A 23,815-nucleotide genomic window follows, 5' to 3' on the forward strand; every position below is an offset into this window, starting at 1 on the left:
TACATTTATTACTTTACCTTTAAACTATATGAGAAAAGTAACCAAGTATGTCCAATGTCTCTTGTTTACAAACATTTTCGGGGTTTTAGACGTTTGGATTATTTATATGGATGACCGTAGTTGCATTATAAATACTCTGAAAATGTTAGTTGATATATATATATGCTCAAAATGAGACTGGGACTAGCTTCCCAGGTCTTAGTGGTACCCCATACCCAAAAAAAAAAAAAATTAAAAAAAAAAAAATAACAAAAAGAAAACAACAAAACAACGCTTACTTCTCTCTAAAAGTTTTGGTCAAAATAGAGTGTGACTTAGCATAGTGATATTTAAATAGTCAAAACAAATGTATAATTAAAATCATAACAATTGTTTTCAGAGGCATACCAAACTTTGTATGGTCTATATCGTGGTGCAAGCAGTATAATTACATGTATCCACTAGCACTGACCCTGACTTGCCAAGGATAACAGAAAGCTTCTCGAAAAAAAACCCAGATACACCTACATATATTTGTACCTATAGATGAGATCTATTTAGAACATCAGAGACGAGTGGATTTTTTTATTACCATATAGTGAATGTGGCTTAAATGTTCGTACAGAGGTCTTGCGACGAACCTACTCATTTTCCCCCAAAAAATCTGTGGTTAAGCTGTTTTATATTTGTCATTGTGTCTATATATTCTATGATTATATGTACTTCTGCAACCGATTCACGATTTATGTAAGATTGTAAGCTGAATTTCATCAGCTAACTCAATTTAACAAGGTCCATTATTGTATTATTTAAAAAATAACACCAAAATTGGAGACTAGGATCATTAATTACTATACTCTCTAGGTATAAATAAACATAAAACAAATCAAGATCGTTTTGTTGTGGAAGTGAGTGTTTCGAACTTTTAACGCCCCCTTTTTCCAGATTTTTCCTAAGTTTGCCAAATGATTTGAGCTTCATTTTATATGCCAGCATAATATGTTACATGCAGATTACACACCTATTGTTCTCAGGTTGTGATAATACACTGTTTGTATTATTACATGTATATAACTTTAACAACCCTAGATTGTGTTTGTTTACTGTCATTTACTATTTATTGTAATAAATGACCTATTCTACTCTTGAAAGTGTGTTATTGTTTATTCGGAAAAGGCAGACAGGTATAAATACTTTATTTTATGAACATGATGAAGTAAAGTTTTAAAGAACTAAAAGTTCTATTATCTGCTAACCGTAATAAAATGCAATGAATTCCACTCACTGATATCTTCCCCCAAGTATGCTACCATCCCTTTAGAAATAAGTTTCATACATTTATGTGTTTTAGTTACCCGATAGGCAAAGAAAAACAGTCAAGGAAGAGTTGAACCTACATGTTACAAAGCATTAAAAGTTGGACGGGTCGTTTTTAAAATCGCTTTATAAACATCATATGATTTATATTATACTTTAAGAAGTAGATTTAAACATTGTAAAATATTACATTTTGCAAAGCAAATTACGTATCATTTTAGCGTTCTACCTCAACTCTGAAAATCAACGCAAAATTAATGAAGGCTTAAAATTGTTTGTTACAAGTCTGCAAAAGCTTCATTTGCAGTTAACCCAATTCATTGTGATAAAATTGAATGCATACAATCATCTTGTAACACCGTTTTCACTTTCAATACTATTCTATTAATCATTTACACGTAAATATGATATATCATATGCAAAGGCTTTCGATTTAAAAATGATACAATAAGATTCCAAAATAATATGATTGTGGGTTTTGAAATAATAGATCACAAATAGATTTTTTTTCACGCTGTCACTTTATCTGTTCCGTATTACTAAATCAATACTCTGTTTAGGATTAAAATAGTTTTTTAAAATTAACGAAAAAAAATCGCTGAAAGTCATATTCATGTCCTAAAAGGTATTTTGTAATTCAAATAATATTACAATTAAAATAGATGGATGTGCTAAATCAGTATTTAAATAAAGCAATTATAGACTAAATGACTAAAAGTCATTATAAAACTGTCACATGTATGTGAATGTAATCTTACTGTTACTGAAAAAAAAATGTAAACAACTGGATGGTAATGTAATAAAAAATAGTAGTCACAATTTTCAGTCGATTACAAGGTTAATTCTTTGGCTTGTATAAAAACGGCTAAATTATTAAAAACTCTTCGATTTCTTTGCAATTGTGAAAATAACGTGATAATTTAATTAACATCTCTTTAAAAACACTGAATTTTTATTATCAGGTATCTAGTCTACTGACAAGTTGGATTTCAATATAAAACATACGTATATTTACACCCTTCCAATTCGGTCCCCTATTCAAAACTAACCAAACAACTTAGCTATATTTCCATCTCAAAATTTTGCTGAAAAAATTACCAATAAGTAAATTACTGTGTTGCAAGTTGTCTGAGATTGATAACACAATTTATTTCTCCAAGGTACACGACGTTTGACAGTCCCATTATTCGAGTAAAATAAATCAAGCCTTATTTATCGAGGTATATATATATATGTATATCCTAGCTGAATCATATGATTAAATAACAAATATGAAGATTTCTATTTGTTTTATTTTATATGATTATTACATCTATAAATATTATTAAGTTTCCATATATTTCGCTCACAGGCAATGTTCATTTTGTTTAAAACATTGTCATTTGTGAGTGTCGACTTCAAAATTGCACATGTCTTCCAACCAATACACGCATACACAAGTGATGAACAACATACCGACAATGGTTTTACTCTAAATAACACATAATATAATAATTGTCGACACTTTGTAGAAGACATCATACTATTTTGTATAAAAAACTTGCTTGATACGCAACCTTTCGTTCAAACAATGGTTTATAACAAGATTTTAGTGATCGATACATGTATATATTTATTTGAATACATACAATTTATACGAATTTATAAACAAAGTTAAAATGAGAAAGTTATAAAAGGTGTGATTGATATAAACAATTCATACAATTTTTTTTTTAAACAATGAAAATGTCTCCACACATTTCGTTTGTAATCGTTTCACCAGTTCTGGTATTCTAAGGGATTACACGTTGCACATCGAAGCATCCCTAGTTGGTTTTGATGGTCGTCCTGTAGAAAACAGGGTTCAATGGTTTCCAGTTCGGGAACGGCTTTTTCAATGCTACTCAGATGTAATTTAAGATTTAAGTATTCGAGAGGGCGGAGACAAATCCCCTTCTTGGTGGGTACGAGGTTTTCTTCATTCTCCGGTTTCCAATATTTTCTAATGTTAACACAAGGACTGTCCCCTTTGATCGTTAAGAATATATTAGCACCGATATGATAGTTCAGTTCTTCTTTCTTGGCTAAGGCTGTGTCGATCAAATCAATGGAGAGCGTCAGGGTTTTAAAAAGCTGCAAGTTTAAACTGATGCCTTTCTTAGTTGGAAACTGTCGATTTTCCGATGATTTCCATTCCCGCATGTCGACTCTACGTTCACCATTGTCCAATGTACATGCTTGAATGTATCGCTCGTTTCCTAATTCTAGACTGCACTGGGTAGTAGACATGTTGTCGTGATTAGTTTATTTAACTAAATGAATATACCTTTACCTAAACAGAGTTTGAATCGGAAACACTGTCATTTCCGAATATTTGTCTGATTGGTTTATAACATTTAAATGATTTCATCTTATGAAATAAATACCAGGTCAAACGGAAATTTGTTTACTATAATAATAACATTTGATTTTATTCTAACAAGGATGTAAGAATAATGTTAAAACATATTTAACTCAATAATCTTTCCCGTCTGACACCATGTTAACATAAACACAATTCTTTGACCGACGGAAATATTCCTTGTAGGAATCATCGAAGGGTTCCCAGTCCTTGAGAGACAATCCACACGAAAAACAGGTGACTGTCTCCAATTTCGGTGTAGATGAAACCAGCTCTAGCCAAGTCCTTCTTGTTGGGACCTTTGAGGAACTTTGGCCAATCTCAAAAGCTGGCATAACGTTCGGTAAAATTGGCATACTTTGGGTGTTTCCATTCGTTCCAGTTTAGTAGGAAAGGTGAAGAGATGTTCTGGATTGACCTCCCTGCTTTCATGAATTCGCCTGAGGTTGCTCGTATGCCTGTTGACAAGACAGAATTTGCAGCGGGAGCCAATCTAGAAGGCACAGGTTCCGACGTAGTAGGCTTGGAAAACACTGCATAATCTGTCTCCAAGCTATGGGGTCCGCAATCTAATTTGGAAGTCATGCTTTCGTGAGGACAGTCTCGTAAATAAATCAGAAATAGGGTTCATCGTATTTTATATAGCAGTCATCACGTGATTATAATGTTTGACGTCCTAGTCACAAGGAAATACCTGTGATGTCATGAGATTTTCCATGACATCACAGGTGATGGTGATACAATCTGCTGATATCATTAGCCAAGAAATATCTTAAATTTGATTCCTCGTATTTTTAATTCATATCTATTGTAACAACAATATCTAATTTCCCTCAACTGTATTACACTTAATACATATCCTCGGGAAATACATATGGACACATTTCATTAAATTTGTTCCCCATAAATTGTGATTTAAATTATTTCAACTCTCATCTCTCAATTGTGTTGGATATCTTCATAAATCAAATGAAATCAAATAAATAACGAAGAAACGTTGTTCATCATTCTAATCCTCGCATTAATATTGCCGTCTCATGACACTCCAGGAGACACATCGCGCGAATTCCGAAGCAGACGCGGAGAGAGTCGTGGCAGAAAATGTATCTGAAAACATGATAGCCCTACCACACCCGGAGGAATCACAGAACCTTGGCATGTCAACTCAGACCGAATCCGAGGACTCGATAAAGCCTGAAACAACATCAGCCAATTTATCTACGAAGGAATCCGAGGAATCGCTTATCACAGAAAAGCCAGTGCTCAAAAAGAAAAAAACAATTGAAAATAAAAACATTAAAGCAAAATCTCGTTACAGACTTCAAACAACGTGGATTCGATTTTAATATGTCTATATATTTGAATAAAATCATTTTTATTAAAAAAAATCAGATTTGTTTCTCTTTTTTAATACACCATATTACTCTTAATAGTTTTAATATATAATTAGTATTATTGTTTACATGAGAACAAGTGTGATCAAGCTGTAACAAGAGTATTTCACCGAGAGTCACGATTGTGTAATATACTCAATACAATTGATATTTCAAGGTTTAATTAAATAACGTCATCTGTTGTATTCCGTTGGAACGGTTTTTTATTTTTTTTTTATCAGCAATTCATATAATTAACCACAGTGTGCTAATTGTGTTGGATATCTTCATAAATCAAATGAAATCAAATAAATAAGGAAGAAACGTTGTTCATCATGCTAATCCTCGCATTTTAAAATACTACTTATCAACTTCCTGCTACGCTCCTCCCTAATTACCTTCCTGGTCTACACTGAACCTCTGAACCTCAAATTTTGAACCTCAAAGTGGGGTATAATGTCCCCCTTCATACTACTTACAGTCTGTGTAAGTGAGATCATGAGAAAGTGGCGGATCCAGAAAAAGATCCCTTCTTCGCCGCTGTGTTTATTTAAACTGATGTGATGAATATTTAGTGTAACAAGAGTTGCAATATGAACGTCTTAAATATTACCTTATCAAAATAAATCAGTTCAAGGGTCCAGAAATGTTTTTTCGAAGGGGGTAAGGGTCCATCCGGGGATGTTCCGCTCTAGATCAGCGCATGTGTAATGAACATAAAGTTACCTTACGTATAAATATTTACATCCTTATATGAACTAATAGAATATCAAAACAGTTCAAATCTGTGTGACCTTTTTCAAGACATTACAATGGTTATCGCATGCGCTTATCGTTTGACTGTTGGATCATTGTAAACATCAAAAAACACGGAAATTTTAATAATTCTGACCAATTTGCCTTTCTTAAACAGGAATGTTGAATAGGGGAAACACACCAGTGCACTTATGTTTTGAAATTTGTATGATGAAAATTATATAGATGATAAAAATTAGTGACAAACTGAACGATTTATGAAACTTTTTAACTTTTTAAACTCATTTTATAACGTTTTAGAATTATTATGGTATCAACACATTTGTAATAACAAATATTCTGGATTCGTCCAATGCTAGATGGTAAACGTATTTTATCATGTAACTGAAGAGACCATTCATATGATGTCACTATATTATGGGAGGAATGAGTATTAACTAAATCCAGCACTTCTCAACATTCCTTGAACACTGAATAGGGCAAAATGTTTTGAAACTGGTGAGATCAATAATTTCATCTAAAGATGACGAGTTCCATTTTTGCCTTAAAATTATTGACAAACTTAGGAAACTTTTTATCTTGTTGAATGAGGCTGGATGGTCAACAAATTACTGTAAACCAACTTTTGTTAGCGACGACTTTTTTTCGCGATTTACTTCCAATAGACTGGATTTTGCGACGACTAATGTTCGCGGGCAAGCCTAATCTAGTCTCGTCTTGTAATAACAACCATTGAACTGGTTGGCGGCGAAAAATTTTCGCGACGACGAGTCTCTACCCAATTAATCTCGCAAAAATTTCTCGGACGCAAATAAAAGTTGGTTATAACAGTAACCATCAAATCTACCTACAATTTTAAGATATGATTGTTCATGTATTTAGCTATAAACTATCATTTAGTGGATAATAATATTACGTTTGTAAAACAGTTGTCGAAATAGATGAAAAGTTTTTGTAACAATTAACACGAAGTCCGAAAAACATAATTTACACAATAATTAAAATAGTCCGAAAGATTGAATTTCACACCGTGACAATTATTCTCGGACCAGTCAGAGTACGTGTAGCTGCAATGGAAATTTTCTTTTACTAAGCCATAGAACTTTAATAGTTGAGCTGAAAATTTCAAATTTTAGTTTTACAACTCCACAAGGCAAAGGGTCCAGGCGGTATTGCCTGCAATCTACTAAAAGAAATTCAGTTTAAAGAGAGATTACTCCAATATTGCGGATTCTAATTCAAGAATCTCTAAATCAGGCACCAACAAGAGGAAATGTGTAGAATACCCTTACAACATACACGGCCACACCTTGAAGTTGTTGACTACTACAAGTACACTGGAGCTTGAAATAGACTCAACACATCATCCAAATCACCAAGATAGCAAACTTAACATCAGCATTTCTATAACGCAGCATCTACCATTGTCCACTGAAGACCAATTCCATACGAGCCCAAATGGATCCACAGATAAAGAAGAATTTGATTTTTAACCGACTCTGTTTTTTTTTTTTAATTACTTATTGGGTTCGCCAATTAAAAACAGATGTACAAACATCACTTTTATGTACAATCAAGGCTTCAATTTATTAGAAATATTATTATAGAAACCGTTATTTCTTGGTTGGATCCGTATCTGGAACTCTGAAGCTGCTTCTTTATAAATATACAGCTTCAAACAACAATTCCAGTTCATGAGCATCCGCCAATAGAGAAACTACAGGCACGTTCACGAAACTATCTGAGGATTATGGTGCGTCATAAGTATGTCTTAGGATCCACGTCTTAGTCTTAAGTCGCTTCTACATTTAGGAACCGCCATAACTTTGTCCTAACTTTGGAACATCACTTACCTTGTCCTAAGACCATCGTAAGGTTGTAAAATCACGTTATTTTTTTGATACTGGAACTGTTGTGAAGCTTTTTCTTAAGACCGTTTATTTTAACATACCGGTAATTGTGTGGCTTCAGAGTTCCAGATACGGATCCAACCAAGAAATATTTTCTTTACACAAAATAGCAGTCATTTGGATTTCTAGGTTTTTTGTTTTTTTTTGTTTTTGTTTTCCCAACTAACTTGTTATTGGTCACTTAAATATATCTAAGTAAATGTATATTTCTAAAAAATTTATACAAATTAAAATTACTGGTCTCAGGCTTATCATGTTATACCGGCAGGTATAAGTTTCTTTGGCAAATGTTTAACGATTTATCCCTACACAATTAATTTAAGTCTCTCAGAATCTATCTGTATGAATTGATGTGAAAAATATGACTGGTTTTAGATGTTCATAAGTTTTTGTTTTTTAAATTTTTTATTTATGAAATACAAGCATACACACAATTACACCCACAAAAACCTCACACAAACACACCAACTCAGACGCTCGCCTGCATATTTAACAAACTCTATGTATATGCACTTTTATAATGCTAAGTAGTGGTTACTTGCTTAAAAAAAAAATGTTCACAATAAAAGTAAGGAAAAGGAATAATAGCTGTACCACTCAGAACGATTATACCGATTACTTTAATTTTTAAGACTAAAACTTTTTATGATAAAACGTATTTATCTAATAAATCGTTTCCAATTACTGGGCCCATTTGAATTGATTGGATGATGTTTAAATAAGGGGGGTTATACACTGGAGGGATTTTTCGAAAGTTGCATGGAAAATTATATATTAGGCATGGTTTATTAATACTTATAAAGCTTATTGTGGAATGTATTCGGTTTTTGCTCCCAGCAGTTTTCGCTTGATATTTCGACAATCATAAATACCTTTGTGCCCAAACTACGTTTATCCACTAATATGAAAAATGTCCAGATTATCTGTTTTGAAACACCCCCTCTACCGCTTCAGGTTTCAATACACATCTCAAAATAGAAAGTCTACGAGGATTTTGTATTGCATCAGCCATTAATAAGCCCGGATAACGTTGAAAAATTGCGCGAGGTGTCCCGTGTACTTCCGAATGGAGAAAAGATGTAAACATTTCCCATTATATATCTCCGTAAGAATTTTGTTTTACTTCCGTTAATCTCTATGAGTGAAAAGTGATAATTTTTCAATGAAGATATCTTGGATATTTTCCATTTCATCGATTTCGACTGTACTTCTTTCACAGGTATGTACATTTTTATTAAAAATCATCAAAAAGTGATGGAAGCAATAACTTGGGACATACTATAGATACATGCACTTTGAAAACCCAACATCATTAACGATTGCTGAGTAAAAATATTGTAAAAGAATAAAAAGCATTGTCAAAATTTATTTTCAAAAATCCAATGATATCAGGGTTTTTTTCCAGCTTTCCGGTATGTTTCGAATTTTGGCTTACTTTTTATTTGTGTTTATTTGTATGTACATGTGTGTACAACATAAACAAGTTAATAAAGAATTGAGAACTGCATGATAATGCTACTTCCATATTTCAGGGGAAAGGAGGGGGTCATGTAAGTTTTTTCCAGGTCTTGGCCAATACCGGTGTTTCGTAAAAATAAGAAAGATAATTCATATTGAATCGTGTTTTTCAAGTGATATTGATTTCCTTTTAAAATTGCATCGACTTTGTTTCTTCTGTGAGCTTCAAACTTGCTTTTTACATCATTTTCTTCAAAATAATACTATACTTTCCAGCTAGACTCCTAGAAACAAACTATATTATCATAATGTTGATTTATTACATTTTTTTGTGGTCAATATTTTTTTCAATATACTCGCAGCAAAAATTGATTACTACACATGGGACTATACACGCTATAGTCTATGCCAAATTCCCTGGCAATAGTTAGAGCAGAGCGACTTGAGTTTACAACAGTAAACATCGTGAAAAGTTCATGATGTAAATGTAATGAAACATTTCATTTCATCCTTTCATCTTTTGTATTTCTGAGGTTTGAACTAATTTCACTTTAAATTGTAGACCCATTTATGATTTGCTGAAGAAGAAAACGACCAAAGAAAAAAACTCAATCTTTTAACATTTACTTCAAACATCTGAATGACAAAACCAACATTTGTTCTCTGTAACATCCATCAACATTATAGTCATCAACATTATATCCAGTAACATCTATAAACATCATATCAACATCATATACACAGCTAAATCAACATCATATACACAGCTAAGTAAACAAAATGGAGTCGACCCCGAGGTAATAACGCGTCTATTGAGATTTTGTTCTCACCTGTTCAATTGATGGACTCTGGTACTTAAACATAATCAACAGGTGACAAAATAATCCACTCATTTGATGCACCAATTGTTCTCTCTCTCTTGTTCATACATAACAGCAATATCCCCCCCCCCCCCCCTTATTTTAGTAATTAAAGCTCGTACGAGTTGTCTTTCGTCATGCATTGACACTCGTTTAGTAGCACTGGATTCTCATGTTTGTATAAATCGGGCATAAAAGTACTTGACTACTTAATGAACCAACCAACCGCCTGCACATCCCCCCCTTTATATCAATTTTCAATATTTTTCGAAGTGTGTATTTTGTGTAAATAAAAATACACAAACAATAAAAGCAGAGAGAGCTAGCACTACATAGTAGTGGTGATACTAATTAAAATTGTTCCCTATCTATTTTCCAGAGTTTAAAAAAAATGTCTCCATAAAATAACATGATCAATGAATAATTAATTAACAGAATATGGCAGCAGACGTCACGTGACGATTGGCGTGACGTCACCTATTGACGTTGAGTAAGACCTCGAGCCAGGCCGGACATGACGTAATGAACTGTCTGTGATAAGAAGGTCCCCAGCCCTTGGCGAAGCTGATTCTAATGGAGGTCGGGTCGTATGGTCCGTCCAGACAATGCCGCTCTTTCACTGCCCGAAGCACACTGGCCATATCGTAGTTAAATATGTTCATGGAGTATCCAGGGTTCACTTTGATCACAACCGACGCCCGCGAGCTAGGGTTGTCCAGGGTGGGCGAGTTGACGAACACCGGGTACCCGGAGCGGTTGTACAGCCACACGCCGTCTGCTTCCCGGCTCAGAACGAGGCCGAGGCCGATTTTTTCGCGCGTCCGTTTGACACAATCCACGGAGGTGGGTTCTTGGACCAGACTGAGGGACAAACCGTTCCCGTGAGGTAGATCCTGAAATATACACAGGTAGGGCTCGTGCAGCGTGTACAGGCGCCCCACCCTCTGACGTAACTCCCAGTAGGCCACGGAGCACCAGTGGGTCGTGACCTCTGACCCCGGCTCCTCGCCCTCACTCAGATCTGTAATAACAAGTGAAAATACAGGTAAGTGAAGGCAGGGTAAAGATTTCTATAAACATACCATCAATTTATACATTTTTGAAATACATCATCAATATAAACATGTCAACTGCTTTACTCAATGAAGAATTCAACGAACCCAAAAACCTTATAGCGCTCTGACTCATTGTTTCGTATCGACAAAGGGGCAACAGTCAAATATTACTAGTATGTATACATGTATAAATATGTACATGCATATAAATATACAGAAAGTGACAATTCAAATTGATTCCACTTTTTATACACAAACGTAGACCTATAACCTTTAGTAAATGCACAAACGCAGATGAAAAATAATCCTTCGATATATAGCCCATACGTAAAATTAGGTGTCAAAATCCAGAAAATCAATTTGTTATAAATGTATTTTCCGTAATAGGAAATCAAGATTAAATCAAATTCAAAACACGTGTCAAAATTCAGAGAAAGCGTCACGTGTATACAACAATAAGCTCGTTCATGTTGAGGAAGACATGCAGACCTGGCTTGACGACGATTAGATCAGACAGCATTAATTCACGGGCGACCAGGAAACAGACTCTCTGAAGTCTTATTCCGTGTCTATAGAACAAATCTGTACAATAATTAGAGCCGTCCAGACGATGGAATGCCGCTACGGGTCGTTTACTGTCTCCAAGGAAAAATATGTCTATGTACTGTCATCAGGAACTATTGGGCATGTAGACATGGAAAATTAAATTTTAAAAAATATTTTAAAAAACCCCCAAATAACACCATTTAATAAGGGATATATATGTATCAAGCTATCAGCTGTCAAGAGACATGCTAGACATGGGAAAAAATATATACTTATAATCATTCATAATCATAGTATAATTAATGTCCATGCCCAATTTGATTTTGACATTTAGAATGTTGACAGAATAAGAAATGGTCACAATATGTAAATTCACAACCCTTTAAAATATTCTTGATTTTACAATACTATGGAATGTGTAGCGCTGATCAACTCGCGAGACACAGTGACTATGTGCATGGGCGCGCCTTTAGTATTTATCAATTCACACAAACACTGTACTATCTTGAAAGAATGTCTCACAATGATTTCTTGATCTGTGAAAAATCGTCTCCATTGATGTCAATCTTGTCAATGTTCAGTCTGTTGTGAATGAACAATTTTTTTGAGTATTCAAATTCTCGTAGGCAGATAGATAGAGGGGATAGAGAGAAATGAAATGACTCAATGAATGAATGAATACAATAAGACAATGCCCCTCTCGTGGCCCCTGTGGCCCTCGTATAGGTAGTGGCTGGTAGTTCAGCACGCATTCCTATATATACTAACTCCTCTATAACCGAGCCAGAATTGCTGGCTCCAGTGGACCAGTCCATTCCGCGGCGGCGGGGGGAGGCAGGTCGTCTTACAGGTAAAGCTCTGTAATGAGCTATTGATTGGTCCCAAAAATGTAAATCATTCTCCCCTTTATTCCCTGAGAGCACGGCGTCTCCACCTTTGTAAGATTTGATTGATCTTGCCGCCGCCGACCGCACTGTTACACGGGCCGCGCATTCTAACTTCTCCTCCATTTGACATAATGGGTCGTAGGGGTTTTTATTTTTTGTACATTAACGGCCGTAAGACAACTTCTGAGAGCTCCCGACATGAATCTGTATAGACTATAGATGGGATGTACATCAAAAGTATTAAGTCTAATGAATATTAAAAGTAAAAATTTCAACTAATTCACCACCTGAAATTGGGGAGAATTTTCGTACAATTGTATCTTCTTCTTTGTACAATAAACCCATATTCCAAAATGCAGGTAAAAGAAATTTGGGGAGGGTGGTATATGATTATATTGCAGGCAATTTATGAAATTTTCTGTTGAAAAATGACTCTCTCTCTCTCTCTCTCTCTCTCTCTCTCTCTGATGTACCTCAATTCTCATTGAGTGGTCATTTTGATATTGCATGTAAATATAATCTGTTACAATACAATAATACATCCTTTCAATAAGGACATTCAATAAAACCTATCAAATCAATTTTCCACTACATGTTACATGTCATGAGAATTAGACATGGAAGTAAATCTCATTGTTTAGAGATATCATAAACTGCACGGTCTACATGTATAACATACATACATAATGTAGCCATAATTATGTCCATTTCTGTGGTTTTTATATGACCATAGTAAATACATATGTACTTTAGGTGGTATTTGACACCACAGAGAGAGAGAGAGAGAGAGAGAGAGAGAGAGAGAGAGAGAGAGAGAGAGAGAATGGAGACTTATCAAACAAATATATGATTAGGCAGATTAAGCTTTGACAAAGTAAGACTAAAGAATAAACACAAAGAGAGAAAATTGTGAAAATGCAATGTAAAGAGGAATTGTTAATTAAAAAAAAATCTTATCATAGAACTGTCCCCAAATGTCACACAGCCACCTTTGCCTGCTTATTCACTAGAAATGTGAGAGTAGAGTGTCTATTGGTTCCCTGCTCTGCTGTGTCTGACTGCAGTGTGCACTGTTAGCTGGTCCTGTAATATAGCTACAGCTAGCGGATAATCAGGGTAATGACTGAGGCAGACACAGCGGATGGATATAGCTCTCTGTCTCCATTCAGTCCAGTGTTACTCTACAGTACAACACTGGTAGACACAGGCCTATTACAGTGGTACATGTACTTTATGCTTCCCCACCAGATAACCCAGAACCAAGTTCCCACCAGACAACTCAAAACCGAGTTCCCCAACAGATAACCCAAAACCGAGTTCCCCAACAGATATCTCAGAACTGAGTTCCCCCACCAGATAACCCAAAACCAAGTTCCCCCACTAGACAACTCAGAACCGAGTTCCCCACCAGATATCTCAGAACCGAGTTCCCCACCAGATAACTCAGAACTGAGTTCCCCACCAGATATCTCAGAACCGAGTTCCCCACCAGATAACTCAGAACCGAGTTCCCCACCAGACAACTCAGAACCAAGTTCAGAACCGAGTTCCCCACCAGATATCTCAGAACCAAGTTCCCCACCAGAAAACAAAACTAACAGGTGGAAGAATACAATCCTATAGCACATTATTGGACCACAAGGGTGATGCAGTATGCCACACAACCAAGTCTGCAGCCATAAAACTTGCATCAATTTCATCTCAAATTTATGTAATATTTACAAAATTAATAATCATTACATAAAGATGAGAAAAAGAGAAAAGATTTAATGCAAGCAGCTTGTCCCTAGTTCAATAAATCATGTCCTAGGGGCCTGTGCGTCTCCTTACTTTGACACCCCCCACCAGGCCTGAGGGAACATCAGAGTGTGAGCTGTTGGGATAGAGCTTTCATTTCCTGTACATTTTTTCTCTGTGTTCAGCCTGAATTTCAAATTATGTAAACTAGACAAAGAATGACAGTCTTTGTGTTCCTGGGCTGTCTCAAATAACCTTGTTAAAATTGACATATTTTTTTTTTTTAGTTTAAGTGTTAAATTTTTTTTTGTCTTTGACTTTTCAATTTCAGAAACAGTTTGCTGTGTTTTCAAAAAATCAGCTCAAACTGTGAGTTCCACAAGACAGATAACGCTTAGAATTCACATAATGTTGTAAACACAGCATACCATAATACAAAACGATTTTTCTGCTTTGAAATTCTTAATGAAAGGGAGACTGAGGAATGAACTGGAATGAACTTTATTTATTTAACAACGATTGATAAGCAAGTTCTACAACTTATTTTAATATCTTTCGTTGGCACGGATGTTAGCGTGAGGGGGTCATTGATGTGGGAGGAAGCCGGAGTGCCCGGAGAGAACCCAAGTGTCCAAGCGGGCGACCACCATACCCTATCACATACAACCACTGCCGATCACTGGGACCGAACTCAGGTCACAGCGGTGATAAGCGAGTGCATTGTCCACTGCGCTACTTGGACTACTTAGGGAATGAATTGGATCAGTGCGGAGTTAGTCAAACCTACATGTATATATTTGTAATACTGAAGTTGCGTGCATTTTTTAGATCTATATTGTTTAATATTAAAGGGGTCGATGGGCATGGCCATTTTTAGACTGTATTGATCTCCTTTAAAAGAAGAGCTCTATATATAAAATATAGGAAAATACGCAAATCTAAAATGTAATAGATATGGATTTTTACTTCACTGGAGTCTATATATAATAGGTTTACAAATCAAATTTGAAAGTTTTTGGTAGATCTGATGGTTAATTTGTTGACAATGAAGACTCCTAAAGAAAATAAACATGTATGTAAACAATTACACATTTAATCAGAGACCAACATGGTGAAGTAAGCTAAAACTTAAAGAGTCTAATGCCTTATGTATCGAACCAAGTATAAGAGTAATCCATTTCCATAAACTGCTCTAAAATTAACAGAAATTAAAACGGTCCGACAATGGTCCAATCTCTCTCAGCTACTTGACTTAACAAAAGTGTTTTTAAAACACCCCCACACACTTTGAAAAGAAAAAAACACAAGCTTCAACTCGATTTGCTAATGCATGTGCCTTGTATTTTTATATATAATGTATCATGTATGTATAAATAGGCCACATTACTTGCCCCTGTGCATATTGCATAACATATTGAACAGTTTAATAATTTGTCTGCTAAATTATGGATTCTAATTTGTATAAGCCAGTATGATCATACCCATTACCCAATAATCTAAATTATGGATTAGAATTTGTAAAGAACGTTATGATCATAAGTATTACCCAATAATATATATATAACCCACAGTACTATCATTGAATCAAGTATATATGGTAGTTAAGGGGATTATGTTTTAATTGGTTTCGTTCGTACATTAAAATTTCAATTTTTTTTGTGGAAAGATAGTTATATATAGAGGTGGTTCCTAGTTAATATTTAATAACATGATCTTGGATGAACTTAAATCAGGAATTCAGCATAAGTTTTTAACTAATCAGGCCTAACAAAAAAAGTTGTGTGTTTAGGGTAACCCAACCTAACCTACAAAAATGCCCCAATCCTACCATTTTTAGATGTCTGTTTTTATCCGATTGTGAATTTTATATTTATTTCTATTAAAAAATCCGTTTTTAAATATGACACAAACAAACATTCTTAGGATTCATGCAGAAAAATATATGACAAAATAAAAAAAAATCCCTACCTACCTAACCTAATTTTTTCATCAGTGTGACCCTAAACACACAATTTTTTTTTATAGACCTCGTTGTTAAATTCAAGGTTAAAATTAATAACAAGTCAGGGGCACACTTCAAATGTTCTGTGTTACCTATCTGCAAGCATGTGTAGTCTTCCCTATCCCTGGGGTTTGATAAGTAAAATGTACCTCTATATATTCCCAATTTCAAACACTATAAAAGTATGACACTTAGTCCACATTGCTTAAATTCCCGTCCCATTCCTCAGATATTCACAATTTCTCAATCAATTTCCTACCAAAGTTACCTACACAGCATATATACAAGTTTTGTTGTTTAATAATTCATGAATCTAAGTGCCTCACCCCTGGTTTTTTTTAATTTTTTTATTTTGGTCGTTTTTTTTTTTAGCAATCACATAACTCTACACATCCTTTACAACTAAATAACAACTAAAAGGGCTAGTCATGAATGACAAATCTCTCATATCATAAAAATGTAAAGCCACCAATGAAAAAAAAAAATCGGGAAGGAAAATTAATGGGGACTTGTACACAGCTACAAGCACAGGTAAAAAAAAAAAAGAAAGAAAAAGAAATGGAGAGACACAAAATAAGGACAGGACACGGTTCACTGAGCGCGTTCAGAAGACACCATTAAATCCGACGATGGGTCATCAACGCTCAGAAGGAACAAAGTCTGAAAGATCAAATATTTAAATCGCTCGCGAGGTCGCCCAACACAATGGGTCGCTCTTGACTGTTTCGTCAAGAAAAATATTTGGATTTGGGAGGTGTATTATCAACTTAGAGCGGCAGCGGTTTTTGTGTTTTGAGGAAATCTTAGCTTTTGGTCTGTTGCGCTACTTAAGTTAAACTTGACCGTGTTTAGTAGGCTAAATATTTGTGCTGACTGATTACGATTAGCACACTCTTGGGATATTCAGCGCAGACCCATTGATCAGAAAACAAGGTGAAATGGCATGCGCTTTGAAACTATTTTAATTTGAGTGTAATGCACATTTTTGAAGGTGAAATGCAAGTGGGGGTGTATCAACTTAAGTGCCTTTTCTTTTAATTTTTTATATTGCATTCCCAAATCTGGCACACCAAAAATTATGTCAGCTCTAAGATCAGAGAAATGTAAACCTTATGAATGGGGGACTTATACGGTACTTGATTTACACTTAACACGTACTTATCAATCAAATGAATAACATGGGGAAGAATACTCTTAAAAAAACTTGATTATGATTTCTAATAATAAATCCTTAATTTTGGTTTGCAAGCTTTTTTTTCCTTTGCGAACTCACTTTGGGCAAGTCTCATTTCAAGCTTATAAATACAGTATAACTGGCTGGGATTCGTTTTAATGGTTAGGACCCAATTTCACAGATTGGCAATATTGATTTTCTTTTTAATGAGTAAACAACAGTCCCATTTCATTACATTTAGAGCATAAATCTGTAGGTGAAAGGTCAACATAACTTGAACCACCCACCACTCTGCAGACTTCAGAGAATATATATTTTTGTACTCCAGAGAAACAAACATTACTAAAGCATGCCACACACTAGAAAAAGATGTCAGAGTCTGTCCGTGCAGGGCAGTATGATTCCTATGTACCCCCCACCCCCAATCTATGGACTAACCCATTGTGTGTACCTGATATACCCCCCCCCCCCCCAGGGGGACTGACACATTGTGTGTACCTGATATATCCCCCCCAGAGGGACTGACCCATTGTCTTTACCTGATATATCCCCGCCGTGGTTTCTACGACACGTAGGAGTCAGTCCTGTTTCTGTGGAGTCAGGTTCCATTGAAATATCACTGGGCCAATTAATTCCTGCAAGAGAGCATGAACAAATCATTTAAGGTGCATTCAAGTCAATTCTTATGAAATCTGTTATAACTTCCAAGTGATATTTAAGTAAGTTCAAGCTATGTTCAAGTAATATCTAAGTCAGTTCATGTGATTTTAAGTCAACTCTTTATAATTTAGCAAAAAACTTTTCTGCATTAACATGATCAATAAGCTTTTGTTCCCCCTAAAAATCAGTCCTGTTCAATATCAAAGAATTTAAGCAAAACTCATGAAAATACCTAACTTTTAAGATAAGGGCATTCATGGCCATTTCAAGCGATATTCAACTTTGTCCATTGCAGCAATAATATATTACCTAACATCATTTCCCTTTCTTTACTTTTTATTCATATCAATTAGATCAATTCCTTATACATATATTTTTAAATCATATTTTACCTGAGGTAAGACAATTTGCTTTTTCAGCACAATATGAAGATTCTGAAAAATACAAAATACAAGTGTAAAGTTACAGTCTTTCTCATTTAAAGTTCAAAATATTCAATGTAGCTACCAGAATCCAGTTTAGTTTGACTTCTGTCAACATTTTTTAATAATGTTCATTGAGATTTCCTTAATTCCCCCAAAATAAATAAAACTTGCAGAGTTACTGTAAAACTTCTCAAATTAGACTTGTCTTGCAGAGTTACTGTCAATTCATCCATAAATTTTCAACCATTCTCCTTTTCAGTTACCACCTTCTTCTCTCTCTCTCTCTCTCTCTCTCTCTCTGCCTACCTAGGCATCTCTCATATCTTTCTCAAACCCTTCCAGGATTCCTGTAACGAACATCCTTAGTAAAACTGACGTTCTCCTTTTAATTTATCTTTTTCTCAATTCATCTGATTCTCTCTCTGTCTCTCTCTCTTTCTCACTCTCTCTCTCTGCACCTCTGTTTCTCTTTTTCTCTCTCTCACTCCTTCCTAAATGCTTGTTTATCAGCATGCCTTTTAAACCAACACTGGGAACCCTCTTTTTCAAACATTAAACAGCAGTTAAGGCCTTCCTAATACACAGCGCTGCAGACATTTAAACCGGGGAGTGTTTACCCCGAGCAAGCACAGAATGAGCGCACAGACCCTACATACTGGAAATTTGACATTCTGTGTCAACACAAAATATGACTTCTTCGCTTCCCCTCTGATCCAGAGGGCTTTCTTCTTCATTTCTACTCAGTGGTGTCTCTAAACAGACAGAGAAAGAAGGTAGACCTTGGCTAGATCGGCAGTGGGGTGCTACAGAAGAGAGAGCACAAAATGTGACTTTTTAAGCTTCCACTTTGATTCGGAAGGGGGTGAGGGGTGGGGTGGGGGTGGGAGGAAGAAGGAGTCCTCTTCTGCAATTACCCTGGTCGTGTCTCTGTACAGTATGTGTAAGAAGGTAGAGACTTTGGCTATTTGGTTAACCCTTAAGAGTGCTGGATTTGCATGCCAGAGACCTGGGTTCAAACCCAGGCAGAGGGAATATGCAGGGTTGCCTCTAAGACCCGGAGGCGGGGAATTCCCCCGCCTCAAGTGACGTAATTACCCGGCTATTATTGCATTTCAAACACAATCTAGCTATAAGCTAGACCTTCAGATCCCCTTCTACTTTTTTTATTTCTCCCTTCTACTTCAATTTTTAGAGACAACCCTGCAATATGTGTCTTTGTTACAGAACTAAATAAAATTTCCTGGGACTAGAAGAGGGAGAACCAGTACTCCCACACTAGAAAAGTTCCACTATCATAAAGTTATACACAGCATAAACCATATATATAAGAATTCAAAAAGTGCTGTAAATAAAATAAGTGAGCTGCTTCATTTAATACTGGTTTAAGAGAAATGGAGTACCACAGTGGATGGTAAAACTCCCATATATAAACCATACATGTGCAATCGTGCATATTACCTTAATTCTCAGGTAAATACTATACTCTTACTTCAGAGGGCATAGTATAGTTAACAGTTTGTGTGTTTGGGGGGAAGGGGGGGGGGGGGGGATTTTTATTGATATTTCAAAATAATGTCCCTGCCCTAATAGTGTGTGCCTGTGTTTTTGTTTTTGGGGGGTTTTTTGTGTTTTTTTTTTTGGGGGGGGGGGGGGGGGGGGTGGAGGGGGAGAGGGGGTAGCAGAGGGGGATAAGGGAGATAGGGGTGGGGGTGTGAATGGGGGGTCATGACAAAATTTTAAATCTGAATTCAGTGATAAATCATAACACAAAATGACATCGATATAAAAAAAGGATAATTTCTTGGCTCTAACAGATTCAACCTGTGTTTGTAGCGTATCAATTTCAGTAAGAGTTGGCCGACTGTATTAATTATAGTTCTTAAATCACAGGTATTTCGGATTCTATTATAAGTAAGTACAAAAAAGGCTTCTGCTCTATTACAAAACATTGGTGAACCAAGCCAGTGACATCCTCGTATATCAAAGGCGGGTTAGAAATATCTGCACGAAACAGCACGATACCACGACTTGGGTGCAATTCTGAATGAAGATGTAACTCTAAGTAAAAATTTAAAAACCAAAAAAATGTTTATGACACAATTACTGTTTTATTTATGTGAACGCGTATCGTTTTTCTCCAACACACACACACTTCGATCCCTCTTAATGATGTGGTTTAGTTTGAGCTAGGTTTTTTTCCCTTATGTCAGAATGAGATTAAGAAATAATATTGATGTAATGGTAATCTATCTTGATTATATCAAATATTACTGATCAGACACCTAGCAATAGTACCCATCAGCCTTAATGTATTGAGGTAATGAATAACGGGTTAAGAGGTCAAAGATCAATTTTCTTTGGATCAACAAAATCAAAGGTCAGTTTTTTGGAAGTCAAATCTTGGAAAATCTAAATTTATATTTAAATGTTTAAAATTTTGTTGGGTTTATAAAACTATTCATAAAAGTGGGGGTCCTTTTCCAAGGGATACTTGTCTTTGCCAGGGAAGGGGAGTGGGATGGGGGGTCCGACGCCTTTTTCCAGTAATTCTACAATGGGAATTTATCCATGGGGATGGGGGGGGGGGGGGGGGGTCCGGACCCCAACCCCCTTTTTATCTATGCTTGGTCGTATTCATTTTGGTACACAAGCCTGTTTTCATCTTGCACAAACTTCAAAGATCACTGTGATAGAAATGCTTCACTCACTTAGGAGGACAAACCTGTTCATTTACAATGTTTTTTATCCACCGACATTCTGGATTTGTTGTAAACATAGAAGGGGAAGATGAAGGGGTGAGCACTAAATGTATTTCACTCAATCGGGACCTTTTACTTTCTACAGTTTACCTGAAGTGATTTAGGATTTTTTTGTTGTTGTTGAAAGTTTAAGGCTCTTGTCCACACCTTTATACCATACATATGATCACTAGTTCTTCACTACACACATGAAAAAGGAGTTATACATATATAAACCGACGAGAATTTTTGCCCATTTGCATTTCCATAAGGGACTTTTGTTTAGAGGGCCGGGTGGTCAAAGCTATTTTTGGTCTCCAATTATCTCCTTAAAATGAGAAGCTCTGCATGGAGATGCATAGGAAAATGTTAAAATTTTTAAGCCTAAATATTTGGATATGTAACTATCTCATTAAATTAGATCTGACGGGTATTTTGTTGTCCATCCCCATCCAGCATCCTTAAGGGTTGTGATGACATTGTGTACGCTCAGCTATTCATAGTACTGTGGTGGAGACTGCGTTGCATCATTCTGTCAAACTGTATAAAGTCCATTGGTGAGGTACACATGTACTAGATCTCACACTGACATTATTCCATAGAATCACTTGGATCTCATCTATAAAACCATTTTTTTTTTTGAGGGGGGGGGGGGGGGTTATTTTTTTAATTTCACAGGGTTTGTGGAAATAAACTGACATTCAAACATTATCGATATATTTTTTCTGGGTAAAAAAATTAACGGGTAACTGTATAATATTGTGACCACCCATTACTCAACCAAAATCTCTGCTAACATACTGATAACACAACACAAATACATCATCATTTGAAAACACTCTCACTAGATTTCTACCTCTATAACTCTGTTTTTACCTGCATTTTGTTGTATACTCCAATGATACGGATTGCAACAAACGTATAACGGATCTTTGTCCGTTTCACAACACGGCAATCGCCGTAATGTTGTGTCCAGCGTCAATTCTGGCCATCGCCAGATCTGACAACACAGAACATGGGGGTCCGTGGACATCTTCCCCATCTTTAATTCCACGTTTGGAAGCAGCACACAAGGGGTCTCTTCCCGCCCCTTGGATTCGACACTCCGAAGCAGAATTTCCAAGTTCTTCTCTTTTAATCTCTTCAACATAGAATGAATGACTGCTTTACACTCATGGGATTCTTTTTCATTTTGACTTTCGGTGTCATTTTGTGGAATTCGGAGTTTCCAGAGCTCTCGCACTAGAGACGATCTCTTGGAACGGAACATAAAAGTTTCCGAATTCCCTTGTTCCGTAACATTGAGGTAACTCGCAGTTTCGCTAATGGTGAAAGTTTGACTGAAACACAGAACACAGAATTCCTGAAGACTTTGGGTTGTAACCCTCACACATTTTCCATGGCAGTAATTCCTCCAAAACTCGTAAATTGTAGAGAATCCTCGCTTAAATCACAATGTAAAAATTCTCCCATCTAATGATGCGTTTATTTAATTACATGATGGTTGCAAGACACGCCATAAATAATCTGGCAAATTCCTCAGCATGCATCGGCTGAAAAATATAAACAAACCATCAGGTTACAAACCCTGAAATCTAGTGTAGATCTATGAACAGCACACTCAAAACTCGAGGGGTATAAAAAATACGAATGAAAAAAAATTGTACTTAAAAAAAATCCGCTCTAAATTGCAATCAACTTTTCAACAGAGGAGTAAAAACTTAACCTGGGCGAGTCCATTTATCAAAGCTGAAAGGGGTGGTAAACATGCCTTCATTAAGAAAGATCTTTCACATTTTACCTGGCTGTTTCAAGGAATATTACTCCCGATGTTTCCAAAACGCCGAAGAAAATATGATTATGGATTCAAAAAGACAGGGATCTTCTAGCACTCACAAGAATTCAACATACACCAGGAATTAACGAACAGATCAGCATGCCTTTCTTTTATCGAAAAACTCCCGACTCTCCATTGAAAACAGTACAGGTACATCTATTTACCGACGAGGCGAGTTATTTAGATAACACGCGTTCTGATTGGTCGAAAAGCGCCCACGTGACGAGTCTAGACTTTTTGGCGCGGCATCGTGTCTATTTGCGAGTTATAAACTATGTTATCATGCGGCCGATCGCTTCAAAAACCACCGATCGCTGAAATCCGGGAGCGGATTCACACAGGACTTTGAATTACTCACACAAAAAACTATTTAAAAGACTTAAAGAGGGTTTGGATATTCATTTATAGAACAATATGTATGCATCTGTGTTTGAATTTTTTTTAACACGCAAATTCCTAGATTCTAACGAATGTTTTTTTCTCTCTATATTTAATATTTGGGGATCTTTTTTATCAAAGTTTTAGGTATATTTAATATTTTTTTTTCATAATCTTAACTTAGACATTACTGCTTGAAAACTTTACTGGCAATAAATATTAATTTTATGGTTCATTTAAAAACTATTTTGCAATATCAAAATTAGAATCTTTTTCTCAAAATAAATATGAATTCATTTATAATATCACCAACACCACAATTTGTTACAGAACGGATTCAAAC

General features: G+C 35.7%; 1 protein-coding gene across 2 annotated transcripts; it reads right to left on the reverse strand.

Moving 5' to 3' along the window:
* Positions 1–9,781: 9,781 nt before the first annotated feature.
* Positions 9,782–23,291, reverse strand: LOC128171515 (mothers against decapentaplegic homolog 6-like). Of its 2 annotated transcripts, none has more exons than XM_052837291.1 (5): positions 23,059–23,291; positions 22,134–22,810; positions 18,487–18,528; positions 17,974–18,069; positions 9,782–11,054 (listed from the first exon to the last, which is right to left on the reverse strand). In XM_052837291.1, exons 2-5 carry the CDS (start codon positions 22,525–22,527, stop codon positions 10,507–10,509), a joined length of 1,080 nt encoding a protein of 359 aa, XP_052693251.1. In that variant the 5' UTR covers positions 22,528–22,810; positions 23,059–23,291; the 3' UTR covers positions 9,782–10,506. The 2 variants fall into 2 exon arrangements, with proteins under 2 accessions (XP_052693251.1, XP_052693252.1); XM_052837292.1 differs by having other exon boundaries at positions 23,154–23,280.
* Positions 23,292–23,815: the final 524 nt, after the last annotated feature.

The sequence above is a fragment of the Crassostrea angulata genome, chromosome 2, assembly GCF_025612915.1.
Source record: "Crassostrea angulata isolate pt1a10 chromosome 2, ASM2561291v2, whole genome shotgun sequence".
Taxonomy (NCBI): domain Eukaryota; kingdom Metazoa; phylum Mollusca; class Bivalvia; order Ostreida; family Ostreidae; genus Magallana; species Magallana angulata.

Excerpts from the sequence above, each read along its gene's own strand:
- LOC128171515 (XM_052837291.1), bottom strand. The coding sequence starts at position 22,527 with ATGTTCCGTTCCAAGAGATCGTCTCTAGTGCGAGAGCTCTGGAAACTC. Across the intron at positions 18,070-18,486 it reads AGCAAATTGTCTTACCTCAG|GAATTAATTGGCCCAGTGAT; the intron begins GTAAAATATGAT and ends GCTCTCTTGCAG. Across the intron at positions 11,055-17,973 it reads CCACGGCGGGGATATATCAG|ATCTGAGTGAGGGCGAGGAG; the intron begins GTAAAGACAATG and ends TTGTTATTACAG.